The following is a 16,843-nucleotide window of genomic DNA, read 5'->3' on the forward strand; positions in this document are numbered from 1 at the left end:
TATATCATCTTCCTATCCATGAACATGGTATATGCTTCCACTTATTTGTATCCTCTTCAATTTCTTTCTTTAGTGTCTTATAATTTTCTGAGTATAGGGCTTTTACAACCCTGGTTAAATTTACTTCTAGGTATTTTAAATTTTTTTGAAGCAATTGTGAATGGGATTGTTCTCTTAAGTTTCCCAGATAGTTCATTATTGTTTATAAAAATGAAACGAACTTCTGAATATTTATTTTGTATTCTGCTACGTTACTGAATTCATTTATCAGTTCAGGTAGTTTTTTGGTGGAACCTATAGGGTTCTCTATATATAGTTTCATGCCATCTGCAAATAATGACAGTTTTATATCTTCCATTCCAATTCGGATGCCTTTTATTTCTTCTTGTCTGATTGCTGTGGCTAGGACTGCCAGTACTATGTTGAATAAGACTGGTGAAAGCAGACATCCTGTCTTGTTCCCAATCTTAAAGGCAATTCTTCTGCCTAGTTATTATGATGTTGGCTATGGGTTGGTTTGTTGTATATGGCTTTTATTACATTGAGGTATGTGCCCCTATACCTACTCTGCCAGGTTTTTATCATAAATGGATGCTGGGTTTATCTAATGCTTTCTCTGCATCTGTTGATATGATAATATGGTTTTCACCCTTCATTTTGCTTATGTGGTGTATCATGTTAATTGATTTGCGGATAGTATACCAACCTTGCACCCTCAGAATAAATCCCACTTGATCATGGTGTATGATCTTTTTAATATATTGCTGAATTCAGTTTGCTAATATTTTGTTGAGGATTTTTGTATGTATGTTCATCAGGCTATATTATTGGGCTATAATTTTCTTTCTTTGTTGTGTCTTTATATGGTTTTAGAATTAGGATAAAGCTAATTATAAAATGAGCTTGGGAGTCTTCCCTCCTCTTGAATTTTTTCGAATAGTTTGAGAAGAATAGGTGTTAGTTCTTCTTTGAATGTTTGGTAAAATTCACCTGTAAAGCCATCTGCTCCAGGACTTCTGTTTGCTGGAGGTTTTTTTTATTATTGCTTCAAGTTCACTAGCTGTAATCTGTCTATTCAGACTCTCTGATTCTTCCTGATTTAGTTTTGGAAGATTGTATGTTTCTAGAAATTTACCCATTTCATCCAAATTGTCCAATTTGTTGGCATATATTTGTTCGTAATATTTTCTTACAATCCTTTGTATTTCTTTGGTGTCAACTGTTACTTCTCCTCTTTCATTTCTGATTGGGTCCTCATTTTTTCTTGATGAGTCTGGTTAAAGATTTGTTAACCTTGCTTATCTTTTCAAAGAACCCAATCTTGGTTTCATTGATCTTTTATATTATTTTTTAGATTCTATTTCATTTATTTCTGCTCTGATTTTTATTATTTCCTTCCTTCTACTCACTGAGTTTTTGTTATTGTTCTTTTTCAAGTTCCTTTAAGTATAAAGTTAGATTGTTGGAGTTTTTCTTGTTTCTTGAGATAGGCCTGCAATGCTATGACTTCTCAGGACTGCGTCTGCTGTATCCCATAGATTTATGGGTTGTTGTGATCTCATTTTCATTTGTTTCAAGATATCTTATGATTTCTTCATTGATCTCATTGTTAACCCATTCACTGTTTAGTAACCTGTTATTTAGCCTCCATGTCTTTGTGTGCTTTTCAGGGGTTTTTTCTTATGATTGATTTCTAGTTTCATACCATATGGTCAGAGAAAACTGCTTTTTAAAAAAAAAAAACAACATAAAAAAGAAAAGTCAATAAATGTGGTTTGTCTAAAAACTTCTAATCTCTAAAAGTTTCTTTCAAATCATTATCTTCAAAATTTTTAAAAATTTCAATTTTGCAATGTGGGACAAACTATAATTTTGTAGCTTGAGTTTTAAAAACTTATGCTAAAAGAAGCATTTTGTTTTCACACAGATATAAAAGTTCTTAACTTGTAACATGGTATGTAAGTGATTAAGTAATCCTTAGCTAAACCAACAGTCATCTTTTGTGGATAGAGAAACCACTTGCATATTTCAGTCATTTCTCCTACGTCCATCACCACCCACGTTTCTAATTCAAATCCGGATGACTAATCATCTCCCTTGCTTTCTTATTAAAGATTGTCATAAAAACAATTAAAGGGCAGAAGGAACATACAGTAAATGCCAAACAAGTATGTGGGTATGCTTGTTTCAAGTATATGGGTGTATATCAAGGGATAGAAATGGGAATAGAAAGATGTTATAAGAAAAGGGAACTTTTCCAATATATGAAAACATTTAGCCTCCTGAGCATAGTTCCTCATATTATAGTCATAAAGACCCTGAAAGATTATCTCAAGGACTGCAGGGTGTCTTGATTAGTACTAAGTGAAGTTCCAAAAGGAAACACTAGATATACCACCAACTGTGCTCTAATGTTTAGCAAGTTTTATAAAAGAAGCTATTTAAATCTATCATGGCCATTCTCTCTCCAGCCAGAAAGTCAACAGACCTGTGGGTTTTATGCAGTTCTACCACCTTCTCTTCCAGCTCCTTTGTCTGGGAGGGGGCAAACTGGAAGTCACTGAGGTCATGACTGGCATGTTCTTCTGGGTCATAGTCTCCAAGTTCAGCCTGTAGTGTGTAAGATCCCAGGAGGGCATGAGTCACAAAAGAACAGGGCAGGCGGCCAGAGGCAATGTCCTGTCGGAGCTGAAGGCACAGGAAGTATCTGAGAAGCAGGGGGAGAAAAGGATTGAAGAGAACAAGAAGTTAAGAATGCAGCACTCATAATCCTTGAGTTCTAATAATCCATTTGAAAACAAATATATAATATAGGCACTCTTCATATCCCTAGTAAAAAAAAAATTCTTCTCTAATACAAAGCCCATCTTGCTCCTTGGACTCGCAACCTTGTGGCTTATAATACAGAAACTGAGTCTAGAGAGCTAAGCAATAGAATGCAAACTCTGAACTTCTATTCCAGTAGTAGTGTATTATGACTATGATTATTACAACAAAGAGTTTTATGACCAAAGGTAAAAATTCCAATCACTGTCCCCTTGGATTTAAAACTAATCAAAATGAGCATGACCTCAAAAGTTGTAAAAATTAATAAAAATTTAAAAATAGCGGTAGTGGGGGGTAGGAGAGGCCGGGGGAGGTCAATGGGGTAAAAAAAAAAAAGAGAGACAAATGTATTACTGTTTGTAATGCTTTAAACAATAAAAAGAAAAAACAGGAAAAATAATTATAATTTTGTCCCCTGCCTTTACCTCCCCCCAAAAAATAGCGGTAGCTCTTAAGCATTAGCAGAAAAGTTAAAGTCATCCTGCCCTTTTTCCTCTCTACCCTTTTCATACTAGTTTCTTATTTTTCTGAGACACCTTTAACAACAATTATAAGTTAGTGTCTACTTTGAAGCCCTAACTTGCCCACTTACCCCATGTAAAGAGGTAGCTAGTTCAGTTTGTGGTAGAAAAAGGATGGGCTTCATAGTGAAGCAAAGTTAACTCTTTGAGCAAGATAATTTACTCACCTAAGGTTAATTCACCACCTGTAAAATGGGAAAAACTCTACCTCCCTCTGAAAGTGAGGGTGAAAAATTAGATAATATAAACACATTGCATGGTATCCTGGGAATCAATATTTGTTAGCCATAATCATAATAATGGTATTATTAGTTATAATAATTATTATTCCATGTACCAAGTAGCTTACCACACAGTTATAAAAGATTCTGTTTTTTCATTAAATAACATGGAGAAACAGACCTGTGGGTTTTATGCAGCTCTACCACTATTTATATTCTATGAGGATTTTTTGGGGGCACTCTATCAAACTCCTTTTGGTGACATTTTAAAGCCTGATTGCTCAAATTTAATCAATTGCTAAGGTTACTAACAACCACCCCAAACTAAATGGTTCTCATTTTTGAAGATTTGTTAGTGACTGCCATTCCTACTGGCAGGTAGCCACCTTCATGTGGACACTTCTGCCTAGCATGGCTTTCAGTGCCCCTGCCCCGACCTCCTCTTATCCTCTCCCAACATATTCAAACAGGCGCACTGCCTCTCAGCCAGGCCTCACTGCTGTTCAGTCACAGAGCACGACCCAGCACATGCTATCAGCCATCACACAGCTCAGTTCAACCAGGATTACTAGACACATCTGTCAGGCAGGCCAGAGACTCTTTATCATCATCACAGTTCCACAGCTGGCAAAGTATTTGCCACATGGTGGGTGCTCAATAATTTTCTGAGAATGAAAGTTGTCTCACTATCACTGCAGTCTGAGTGTTTTTATGCATTGCAGAAGCTCTCTTTCTAAGGAGGATTATGTTTCCTTGACTCCTAGAACAGCATGAATATTACTGTACTTATTTTATTTTCACTTTTAAATTCATTTTTATTGTTGACACTATTACAGATATCCCTCACTCCCCTCCCGCAATGATCCAGGTTATCCTCCAATTCTCTAAGGCTAATCAAGAACAGTGCTACTTTTCCACATTTTATGACAGTTTTAAGGCCTATCCACAAAGAGTCCATCTATTACTAAAATCTTGTTGCTCCCTTTTATAATATTGTCTCTACTTTTTCCACTATCTCTACTTTTCCCATTGGTGTTTTCAAAGCTTAAGTTTGAAGTACAAAAAGCTTCCAACAAAAACTACAACAGCTCCCTGAATTTTCCAACTTGGGAAATTTACATTGCAGGAAAGAGCATTCTTTAAACATTATTCTGAACACTGTTTTTGCCATCCTCCAAAGCTTACCCCTCCTTCTAAATGTTCACTCAAGTCGTGGTCAAGATTTCAATCATGACAAGCAGGCCACCAGCTTACACGTACAGGCAAGGTGGCTGGTCACAGGCTGCACTGCCACGGCTGTTAGTTAGCCCACTAAATATATCATTCCTCCCCCTATACACAGAGAGACTGTTAAAGCCCAATTTGAAAGGAAAACCAAAGCACTGATGATATGCAATGTAACCCGAGGACCTACTGTATAGAACAGTGTTCCTTGGCCATGTAAATAACCTTTTAAAAATATATACAAATCACCTAATCGACTTACTCTTACTAAAGCTAAGAAGTCCTACCACTGGTACCCAGTTGAATAGGATTAAGACATGAAGGCACAGGCAGATACAAGAATGTTCCTTGGTTACCATTCAAATACTCAGCCACTCTCAGAATCAGGAAATGCTGTCTTGCTCCTAAACTGAATCTTGTATTTGTAATTTAAGCATATGTTTGTATATTCCAGACAATCTCCGAGGAGATGAAATGAAATACTATTGGCTCTTACATAAGAAAGTGTACCTTATTATTTGTTTGGGGCAACAAAAAAACTACAGTTCAACTGACTTTTAAAAATAATTTCATTTTCTACCCTTATATCACCTTTGTAATATGAGATTAGTTCACAGGAACATATGGGTTGTATAATAAGAACTATCTTATTGAAATGTGAAATATTAAATATCAATGATTTTTAAAGTATAACATAGGAAATAAAGTTGCCAGCAATATTTTTAAAAATATTTCATTACTCAAATATAAAGATAAATTAAAGAAAAGTAAATAAAATTTTTCAAACTGGCAACCTTTCAAACCATTTTGGAACATCCACTTCCAAAGGTACTTCTAAAACTCAACTTAAGAAAACATGTTTTCATTCGAATAATGAAATTATAATCATTACCTCAGGGCACAGAAATAAATGAGAGCATAAGGAAAGGTTCGTTTTTTTATGTAAATATGAAGTACCTGGTGATATCTTCAGTCAATTGAGATGGATCAGGAGGATAAAACTTCACATTAAAAGTGAACAGCCAGGGAAGATCTGTAATTATTAAATCATAGTTATTCATCCAACCAACAGAATGACTATTTATTTATTTAATATTTTTATTTATTTCAGAGAGTAAGGGAGAGGGAGAGAGAGAAACATCAATGATGAGAATTTTGGATCAGCTGCCTCTTGCATGCCCCCCACTGGGGATTAAACCTGCAATCCGGGTAAGTGCCCTGACCTGGAATCAAACTGTGACCTCCTGGTTCATAGGTAGACGTTCAACCACTGAGCTATGCTGGCCTGGCTATTTTCATAAAACTTAAAGGTCTACTTCAAACACTGTACACTAGTTCCTGCATAAATCAGTTTAGAGAACTTCATTTTTTAATTTAAAGAAAACATCATTTATAAGACAAAATAAGAAATAAAGTAAAAATCAATTACATAAATAACCCAACATTTAAGAATAATAGGATCACATTTTTAAATAAATGTTTACTGGTACTTCAACAAATGTTTTGTATGGTGATGTATTATGTAAAAATTTTAATATAACTTCCATGGAATAGTTCTGAGATAAGATTTGTTTTGACCACAGAATTTCTAGATACCAAATATTCTCCACCCTCTAAAGAAAAAAGCATTTTAAGATTTCTACACTGTTGGGGGAAGAAGGATAATGATCTAGTGATCACTACAACTATTCAGGTAATTATTTATGGGTTATTTGAAGGAAGTGTTAAAAGAAATCCCAAAGAAAGGAGATAGTGGTAAATGTCACAATACTTAAAAACAATAAAATTATTGCCCAGGTTTTCTAAGTACACTATATGTAACATATACTTTGCTGTACTGTGTCAAAAAGAATGACTATATCAACCATGTCATAAATGACATTAAAAGTTAAACATCTATTCATACATTAACATTTAACCATTCAATATAGCATGCTTCAGGTGGCCTTTAAAAACAAACAAAAAGCACACACAACTCTGGGACGAGATAAGGTATTATTTTCCCAAAGGGATCCAAATAATTCCAATGGCCTGAATTTAGAGTTGTGCTCGAAGTTCATAGTATTTCCAAATTAAAACCAAAAAGTGTGCAATATTTCATTTCATACACATTTGAAGGTCTCACAATTGCTTTAATTTACAGACTTGAAGAAAAAAATTTTTTGACTCCCATTCTTTTGTCCAATGTGCCATTTTGCCTTTTCTTGACAATAATCAGCATACTAACTATACTAATGAATGGCTACTGTGAACACATCAGAACTTTTGCTGGATTTTGGTTCAAAACAGTAATATTCCGCTAATAAAGTCAATTCTGTTGAATTTAAGAAAAAAAGTTCAGTTTTGCTTTACACATTAAAAATATCACAAAGGGACTTTCTTGGCTATGGAGAGACACATGTTTCTTGGCCTGCAGCACCATGCTGGCTAGGACGCACATGCACTTCTTCAGCTGCTAACCCATAATTAACAGTCATCATAGAATCATCAGTTCTTAATGGAGCCTACTTATTTGTTTTCTAGGTATTAAAACTAGCACATGCTTGCCTAGACATGACTACAGGAATACGTTTCTAATGGAACACATATTTTAAGATATATTTCCAATTCTAACATTGATAAAATGCACCAATAATGCTACATGTTTCATTTCATTACATATTATTATTATCCTAATTTTTACCTAGCTACATATAAAGTCAATCTAGTTATGAATTGTTCATATATTAATTGTTCATACTTAAGGCTTAGTCTTATTATCTACATAGTTTTATTTGTATACATTTGAAACATAAAGATTTTAAAAGACATTTTACACAGGAACCACTAGGTTGTCAGTTGTCAAAAGTAACTAAAAAAAAGATTAATTTCTACCTTTGCTAACTGCCAATTAACTGAATAACAATAAATCCTAGCAGAGGCTGGGCTAAGATAGAACAAGCAGTTCTGTTGTCCATTTTAATACCAGCAGAAAGACAGAAGTAAAATCCAACAGCAAAACTTCAGTTCCACAGCCTGCTTTCATGATTGGGACAGTACAGGGTTCCAGTTAGGGAACTAGCAACAATAGTCTGAAAGAGTCAAATCCTATTTGTTACTGTTATTCCTCTTGCCAAACTGCAAGGGCAAAAGTTCTGAAATAACTTTTTAAAAATTTCACAAATAATCAAAACATAAGACCATCCTATATAATAAAACCCTAATATGCAAATCGACCAAACAGCGGAACAACCGGTCACTATAACAAGCACTGACCACCAGAGGAAAGATACTCAATGCAGGAGCTGCCCCCTAGTGGTTAGTGCGCTCCCCCTGTGGGAGCACCGCTCAACCAGAAGCTGGGCTCAGGGCTGGCAAATGCAGCAGCAGTGGCAGGAGCCTCTCCCTTCTCCACTGCAGGCAGGCGGTAAGGAACGAGGGGTTCCGGACTGCAAGAGGGATGTCTGACTGCCAGCTTAGGCCCAGGGATCAGGCCTAAGCTGGCAGGTCAACATCTTCTGAGGGGTCCCAGATTACGAGAGGGTGCAGGCCGGGCCGAGTACACGTATTTCGTGCACCAGGCCTCTAGTGACTCATAATCAGCAATAGTCTTGCCTTTCAAAAGTTAGAAAATCTCCATGACTCTAAAATGAGTGGCACATAAAAATAACCAAACAAAACCATAGGAAACAACTCAATGGAACATCAATCATGTTTCAGAGGTTATCCTGCTCTCTCCTGTGTGGGTCACTTGGCAGGTCTGACTTCAGAGAAAGTGAAAGAAGCAAGCATCTGTGCCTTTCTGAATTTGTGCACCTTTTAGAGCAAGTAGTAACTGTAGACAGGACAGGGAAAGCTCCAATGCTTTCTCGTGCAATTTCTTCCATAACGTCAGCATAATGTATCTGTGTCTCATTTTACTCCTTTTCTTTAACCCCCTCTCCCTCTCCATCATGAAGCAAACATACACAGATTAAACACCAAAATAATAAATGCAGGGAGAGGGGGGAGGCGGGAGGGAGGAGGGATGAAGGGGGAGAAATGCTGGAAAGCCAGGGGTAGTAGTCAAACCATCCCAGTTTGCCCAGGGCTGTCCAGGTATTATCGTTCAAGTCCCACATCCTGACAACCCCTCAGTTCCTCAGTCCTGGGCAAATCAGAAAGGTCATTGTAATTAAAGATATAAAATAACAGAAAAGAAAGATGAGTCTGTAAGGAGAGGAAGTAGAAAAAATAAGATATAGATAGATAGATAGATAGATAGATAGATAGATAGATAGATAGACAGATAGATATACTTATGCTGAGAACAGAAAAGGGGGTTAGAAAAGGAGAGTAGAAATGATAGAAAAACTACCAAAAAGATTAATAATTTGAGAGAGAAAGGAAAGAAGTGAAGAAGAATGTGGAGAACCTAAAGTGGGACAGAAGGTAGGCGGGGAGGAACAGAAGGCAAAGCACAGGCTGGCTCCAGTGTTCTGGTGTCAGGAATAGTAAAGGCAGGGAATGGAACCCAGGGCACAAAGGGCATTCTGCACTGGCACTCAGTTTCACTCCGGCCCACAGGCCCAGAGGCTCTAAGAAATCTATTCTCCTGCCTGAAAGTTCCAGCTGTTGTGGCTCCCTAACTTTTCTGCTTCAGTCACTCACAGACCCTGCAGTACATTAAGTACTGATTTCCTGTGAGAGGTTTCTCTGTGGGTAAGCATGTTTCTTGGCACAGATATGGCAAAACCAGCCACAGGCCAGTCAATCTGCAGAGGCAGAACCCACAGAGGAAACTGAAGCCAGTTAGGATGGGACACTGAGCGTCACTTCGGGAGTCCACGATGAGAACAAATGGGGAAACTGAAGAAAGGGCCAAGCAGGACTAATGACAAACCCAGACTCAAAGAGCACGTTAAGTGGCCCGTGGGACAAAGGAGTAGAGAAGGCAATGGCCTCAGAGGACTGAAAAAATCCTTCTACACATTTTCTCCCCATAGTACTCACTCCAGCACATCTACAAACAGTGTATCTATAAGCCTCTGGGGCCAGAGATATGCTTATTTATTAAACTAATTATACACTTTCAAGATGAAGCGAATAAAGTAATAAATTTACCTGGGGTAAAATTTACATAGATAATAAAAGTTACAGAAAAGCAGCTTCTCATTCATTTCTACAGAGAAAAAAGTCAGATATACTTCAAAGTGGTAGGTACTGTGAGAAAACACTGAGGACTGTGAGTCTAGAACCTCTTGACAATACAGGAGTCCCTAAGCCCTATACAAAGTAGTCATTATCCCAGAAAAATATCGCTAGTAGCCTTCACTTCCCATAAGACACAAATGCAAAATAGAGCTGATCATTCTATGACTATCTTATTATTATAGTCCATAAACTTTTTTAAAGATAGATATAAAGATTAATTTCAAAGTATGATCATTTAAATACTCACTTCTCAGTTGTCTCTTTATTTGTTTTGCAGGATCTAGCCAGTTCTGCAGGAGAGGAAAAAAGTGGTTAATCAACCCATAAGAAATTTCCCAGAGTCCAAAATGGAACCATTTACAGTTCACATACTTATTTAAATGTAAATAGCCTATATAATAAAAGCGTAATATGCAAATCGACCAAATGGCAGAAGGACCAGTTGGCGGGGGGCGGGGCCGGTGAGCAGGCGGCACCAGGCCAGCCAAGGTGCGTAGCGGGCAGAGGGAGGGAACAGCGATTGGGGGGTGGCGACCAGTGGTGGCAGAGGGGCAATGGGGGCGGCCGGCACCGTACCCTGATCGGCCTGTCCGGTTGCCTCCCACAGAGGGAGGCCAGACTGCAGCTTAGGCCCGCTCCCAGTAGGACATCCCCTGAGGACTCCCGAACTGTGAGAGGGCGCAGGCCGGGCTGAAGGACCCCCCCCTCCCCAGTGCACAAATTTTCATGGACCGGGCCTCTAGTATTTTAATAAAGTCCTATTAGAAGTAGCTTCCACCTATTAGCATTCCACTGAAGTACTGACTAGTATTTGAATATGTTATAAATAAAATATTACAACACTTTTAAGGTGAGTCTCTTGGGCTTCATTTTATGAGATATGAAATCAAACACCTATCCTAATGATGAGATAATATATCTACATACAGTCTTTTTCTTTTATTTCTAAATTACAGTTTACACTCAATATTATTTTGTATTAGTTTCCACTGTACAGTATAGTGGTTAGACACACACAGTCTTTAGTCTTTAAACTGCCAGGAAACAGCCCCTGTGGACACTGGAATGAGAGCTCAACAACTGGCTCCAGCTCATGAAGAATAAAATGTGAATTGGGAACTATTAGTTAAGAGTATATATACCACGATCAAACATAATTATCTCAACTCCTAAAGCTAACTCCTCCTCCTCCTTAAACGTTGTCTTTCCCTGCAACTATGTAATGCTATGGGAATACTGTCAAACTGGAGCAGAAACTTTCCTTCCTGGTCTTCGTGTAACATCCTGTTTAAACTTCATTCCAAGTTGGGAGTCACAATCATAAAAAAACTCTGTTTCTCTTTCCACTTACTACTTCCCTTTGAGAAAGTTAACATAAAAAGATTCTAGGAAACCATTATAACATCTTAAAGCTGAAAAGACCAAACTTGAACTACTGAGTTCAAGCAACCTAAGGACATTAAATATTTGTTTTTCAAAGCTATAAGCAAAAGATCCATCTAAAAAAATTTTTATGCGTTATTTTTTATACTTCTCCCACCTTATCCACAAGTCATTGTTAGAGTTACTTTATCTTCATTAACACAGGAGAACAAGTACATTTTTTGAGCTACAGTAAACGAATTCAAATAATTGGCTGTATAATAAGTTTCATTCATTCTGTATGTACCCCAAATAATACCTGTATTTAAACAGAATTTTATTCAGACACATAAAGCAAACAATTAAAATGTTTATTATGTAGAAAATAATAGCCTACTGTCTCAACAAGATATTGAATTAGTACAACAGACATTAACTTACAAAATAAGAAAGTAGTAACAACAGGATGCTTTGAAAGCAAAGCTGCACAGACCCCTGTGGGTTTCACACCTGTCACAGCTTGCGCTCAGGGCAGCAAGGACCCAACCAAGGTGTGCATGGCTCTGTCCTAACACTGGTTATATTCAAACCTCTCAATAAAAAACTACCAGAGCTTGGTCTAGTTTCATATCACTGGTGTCCCAGCTGCGTGGCCCAATATGAGAAGGACCAGTGGAAACCTCTAATGGTACCTCCAGTGTGACACTGAGGAAAGCTCTAATTCTCCTCTTAGAAAAGAGCCTGGCATTCAGTCTCCTTGGCCTGCAGCTGCTGTCCCAACAACAGCTGGCTCACAAATGGCCGGCTATGATGAGTGAACAAAAATGAGAAAAACACATCATTCAGTCTCTAGCCCAGACAGAGGACAGACTGGGGGAGGGGCAAAGAAGGATCAAATGTGTTGGGGCATTTCATCCAAGGAAGTAACAACTACAGCAAAAAAAACCAAACTGAACCAGAGTCGCCTTGTGCCAAAAAGAAAAAAAACATCCTTTAGAACATTAACACAGAGAAAGAGAGTGGAGGGACAACTATGTAAAGACTGACAGAGCCCCTCCTACACCTCCTGCTTCATTAGGTGACAGATGATCTAGATGCTTTGCTACCGAAGAGAGAGGGGAAAAAAGCCTCTCTGTTCGAGGAGGAAGATGATAGAAGCAACATCATCTTCTGTGACCCCCAGAATAACTTAATGTCCCAGCCATTTGGCAACTTCCCTTCTCACCAGAAGACCAACCCCTTGTATGAATTACCTGACAGCTTCTGCACAGCATGGAGTCAATAGAGGTCTGTAGACTAGACCACGAGAGACAAGTTTCTATGCACCAGCCAGCCAAAGTCAGACTCGGTGTCATTCTCAGGCCACCTTCCACAACATTGCCAGCCACATTATTAAGACCCCTATCCAAAAACTAAGTGGGCAGAGTTTACCTTATGTGATCAAGTAGGAGCAGCAGAAGTGATCCCTTCCATTCATTCACCTATCCCTTTGCTAAACAGGTATCCCCTTTGCTAAGCACACTCACTTCCATACTCTAAGCTCCATTCCCACCAAGGAGTGAGGACGCCTTCTCCCTCCCCAGTACAACTTAGCAAGGGTCAGGATAGACCATATTACTTGTATCCTCCATAACACAGTTTTAAGCAACCAGTAGTTACTAGATGTTGATTAACATCTGCCCATTGCTTGCTACCTACCCCCCCTCAATGTTGTGGTCATTTTAAAAGACCACAGATTCTATTATTTCATTAATTTATTTTTATTTAAATAATAAAATCCAATGAATACTTAGATCATGAGTGGGATATAATTTTATGGCCTAGGAATAAAACTCATAAGTAAAAAAACAAAAATGACTTAATATATGACTTTTGAAAGAAATACAAGTCTATTTAATAGACATAGAACTCTTTAACAAATAAATAATAAACTTCTTGGTTTTGACACATAAGGAGGAGGCTGGGTGGATCAAGAAGCAGACACAAAAAGGTGGAAAAAGTGAATGACACAAATGTACACACATCATTATAGATCAGTGGTTCTCAACCTTCCTAATGCCGCGACCCTTTAATACAGTTCCTCATGTTGTGGTGACCCCCAACCATAAAATTATTTTCGTTGCTACTTCATAACTGTAATTTTGCTACTGTTATGAATCATAATGTAAATATCTGATATGCAGGAAGAATAAAATGTGAATTGGGAACTATTAGTTAGTGTAACAGTAATTTTGCATTGTTACAAATTGTACATAATTAAAGCACAGTGATTAATCACAAAAACAATATGTAATTATATATGTGTTTTCCGATGGTCTTAGGCGACCCTTGTGAAAGGGTCGTTCAACCCCCAAAGGGGTCATGACCCACAGGTTGAGAACCACTGTTATAGATTATGATGCATCATTCTCATTTTTTAAAATTTGGCTGCCACATTTATAGACTTTGGAATCAGAAATACATGGAGTCAAATTCTGGCTTTCCACCAACTTTTGTGTGAACTTGGGCTTATTCCTTGGCTTCTTTAAGCTTCAATTTCCTCAAGTGCAAGATGAGGATTGTAACATCTACCTCATTGGATAGTTCTTTTCCTGAAGACCAAGTACTTTGCCCAATGTCCTTAACAGATAAGTTCTTTTTGCAATGATAAAATTAAATCAACATCGTATTTTGGTATATATCCCTTCTTCACATAATTTTTTATTTCCAACAGACGAACAGATCTGGGGGAGGGGGGATTAACTAAAAAACTTATATGCATATATAGCCCATGGACTTAGACAATAGTGTCCTGAGGGCCTGGGGGCGGGCAGGGTTGGATGGAGGGGGAAGTAGGGAGAAAATAGCTTTACCTGTCTTGTCAGGTAGATGCCCAGCTTCCACTGGCTATATATTCTAATTGTTGACAGCTTCCTGCAGAAAGCCCTAGCATGTCACTGCTTCTGTGTTCCCACATCTAAGTGTTTCTTTGAACTCCTCCCTATCAGAGTCCCATTAGCAGTGTGAGTGTGCAGCTGCCTGTCCAGGGCCACTCACCACACTAGACCTAGATAACAACTCAAGAAACTATCTCTCCTCTAATTCCCCTTCAGACTGGATGCTGAGATCCCCAAGTTAGAAGTTTTCAAAATGCCTAGCCTTGTCTTCTTCACTCACGTTTGGTGCTTGTCAATTTGGCCAGGTGAGAGAAATTAAATTTAACCCAACTCACACTGTAATACCAAATGTTAAAAGTGTAACAGTAATTTTGCATTTCCCCTTAAGAAGTTATAGCAACAAAGCAGATCCCCTTTATTATACCTTTGCCTAAAGTAGCTCTAAGAGAACACTACCCAATACTGGTGGTAAGCAGAAAAGTTACAGGCTTTCTATATTATAGTGAACCATTCACTATGCATCTGGAAGAATGTAATTCAACTTTTGTCTGCGGTGTTATAAGGTGTAACTGGACTGAATAAAGAATTTTACTAAGTAGTTTATATCTGACCAAAAAAAAGGTTAATATTTGAGTTTTTAGTTCTAGTTTCTGGGGGAAAATGGCCTGGCTATGAGGCAAACACTTTAATCAATTTTCATAAAGTTAGCTGTGGATATCAACTACACTTCTAATAAACTCCCCTTTCAATATGGCTTGAAGCAAAATGACATCATAATCCAGGGCCAGATGCCAAACCTAATTAACATAAAAATTCAAGATAGTATTTTTCCCCTTTAAAGAAAGTCCAAATTTCTTATTGATGGTTCTATGTAGAAATGAATACAAGAACTTCATGGACTTGGAATTTCATATATAAAAGAGCAGTAACAAAGTGCTTGATTCTACATATTTTTAATGACATTTTCCATAGTAAAGTTTACACAAGAATTCTCAAAAGACATGAAAAAGTTCTAACACAAATAATGATAGATTTTCATACTCAGAGTAAATCGAAAGGCTTCCAACTCAAGGTCTCAACCATGAAAGACCCAACACAGTATTACACTAAATCAAAAGAAAGTTAAGATTTTTCTCTTCATGGAAACTTTTCACACGAATAACCATGGCTTTACCCTCACCTTTACTTTACAAAAAGGTGAAATGTTAAGTGACTGAAGTTTCTATAAATACAGATGTTATTCAGTACGAAAAAGAAAGCAGTTTAAATTTCTGTATCCTATAGTATCCTATTGTTGAAACAGCATGAGTTTCAAAGAAAATTGGACTGAACTAAGGTAGTTACAATGGTAATAATTTTCTGAGGAAAATAGGATACAATACAAATCTATATTTGAAAAATAAGAGTACTTTTGCCTAGATGTCTTCAGGACTGAATTTTATCTACACAAGCAAGAAGGAATAGAAAAATTATACAATACTTGCCCTGGCCAGTGTTGCTCAGTGATTAGAGCACGGGCCCTCGAACCAAAGTGTCTCGGGTTCAATTTCTGGTCAACAGCAAGTACCTAGGTTGCAGGTTTGACCTTCCACCCGGGTTGGGGCATATATGGAAGGCAGCCAATGGATGTGTCTCTCAAATCAATGTTTCTCTCTTTTTTTCTCTTCCTACCTCCCTCTCTCTCCCTCCCTCACCTAGGGATTGGGCCTGCCCTCTGCCACCCGGGAGCAGGCCTAAGCCAGCAGGTCATTATCTCCTGAGGGGTCCCAGACTGCGAGAGGGCACAGGCCGGGCTGAGGGACCCCCCCCCTGCCCCCCCCGAGTGTACAAATTTTTATGCACCGGGCCTCTAGTATTTTAATATTTTCTGCCTTGATGACCTTAACTTCTTCACTTCAGCCATCCTTTTCATGACTAAACACTTGGTTTTGTCATCACACAAAGCTCTCCACTTCATTAGGCTTCATCATCCCATTCTCAGGTGCAATTATCCCCTCTATTTTAAGTTTTCTACCCATTTATTCCCACTGTACCTCCTCTTTAACTTCTTTGGTCTTTCATCCCTTGGCCCTAGCCATTTCTCCCAGCTTATCAGCCCATTTCAGCTTCAGTTATGTTCCTCCCTGACCCTGTGAATAATCAGCTTGATTACTCTCTCATCAGTATCTCCAGTTTTCTAAATCTTTTGTCTTCTTATCATAACCCACATGAACATAGCCAACTTGGAACCCCTTTAAAAATAAAATAATTTTTTAATATATTTTTTATTGATTTTAGAGAGAAAGGGAGAAGGATAGAGCAACAGATACACTGCTGAGAGAGACACATCAATCGGCTGCCTTCTGCATGACCACTCCCACCAGGGATTGAGTCCAAAACCCAGGCATGTGCCCTGACTGGGAATCAAACCCGGGACCTCTTGGCTCATGGGTCGATGCTCAACCACTAAGCCATACCAGCCAGGTGGGAACCCCTTTAATACTCCATTTCTCCACTATCATAACCAGGTTGCAGGTGGCAATTAGAGAAAAACATATATATATATACTCATGGGTCGCTCAACCACTAAGCCATACCAGCCAGGTGGGAACCCCTTTAATACTCCATTTCTCCACTATCATAACCAGGTTGCAGGTGGTGG

General features: G+C 38.1%; 1 protein-coding gene and 1 long non-coding RNA gene across 21 annotated transcripts in view; one reads left to right on the plus strand and one right to left on the minus strand.

The window, feature by feature from the left end:
- EPB41L2 (erythrocyte membrane protein band 4.1-like 2) overlaps nt 1–16,843 on the minus strand; it is a 146,818-nt gene that overhangs the window by 52,558 nt on the left and 77,417 nt on the right. For all 20 annotated transcript variants that reach the window (XM_014533804.1, XM_014533803.1, XM_014533805.1 and 17 more), the window contains exons 5-7: nt 10,212–10,254; nt 5,750–5,825; nt 2,489–2,707 (exon numbers count right to left, since the gene is read on the minus strand). In XM_014533804.1, the coding sequence (XP_014389290.1) occupies nt 2,489–2,707; nt 5,750–5,825; nt 10,212–10,254 (338 nt within the window). The remainder of the gene's footprint in view (nt 1–2,488; nt 2,708–5,749; nt 5,826–10,211; nt 10,255–16,843) is intronic.
- On the plus strand, nt 4,607–16,470 carry LOC106724858. Its single transcript, XR_001360693.1, has 3 exons — nt 4,607–4,617; nt 9,559–9,561; nt 16,056–16,470. It is a non-coding gene; the product is annotated as an uncharacterized LOC106724858 (long non-coding RNA).

This window comes from Myotis brandtii, unplaced genomic scaffold, assembly GCF_000412655.1.
Source record: "Myotis brandtii unplaced genomic scaffold, ASM41265v1 scaffold123, whole genome shotgun sequence".
NCBI classification, from domain to species: domain Eukaryota; kingdom Metazoa; phylum Chordata; class Mammalia; order Chiroptera; family Vespertilionidae; genus Myotis; species Myotis brandtii.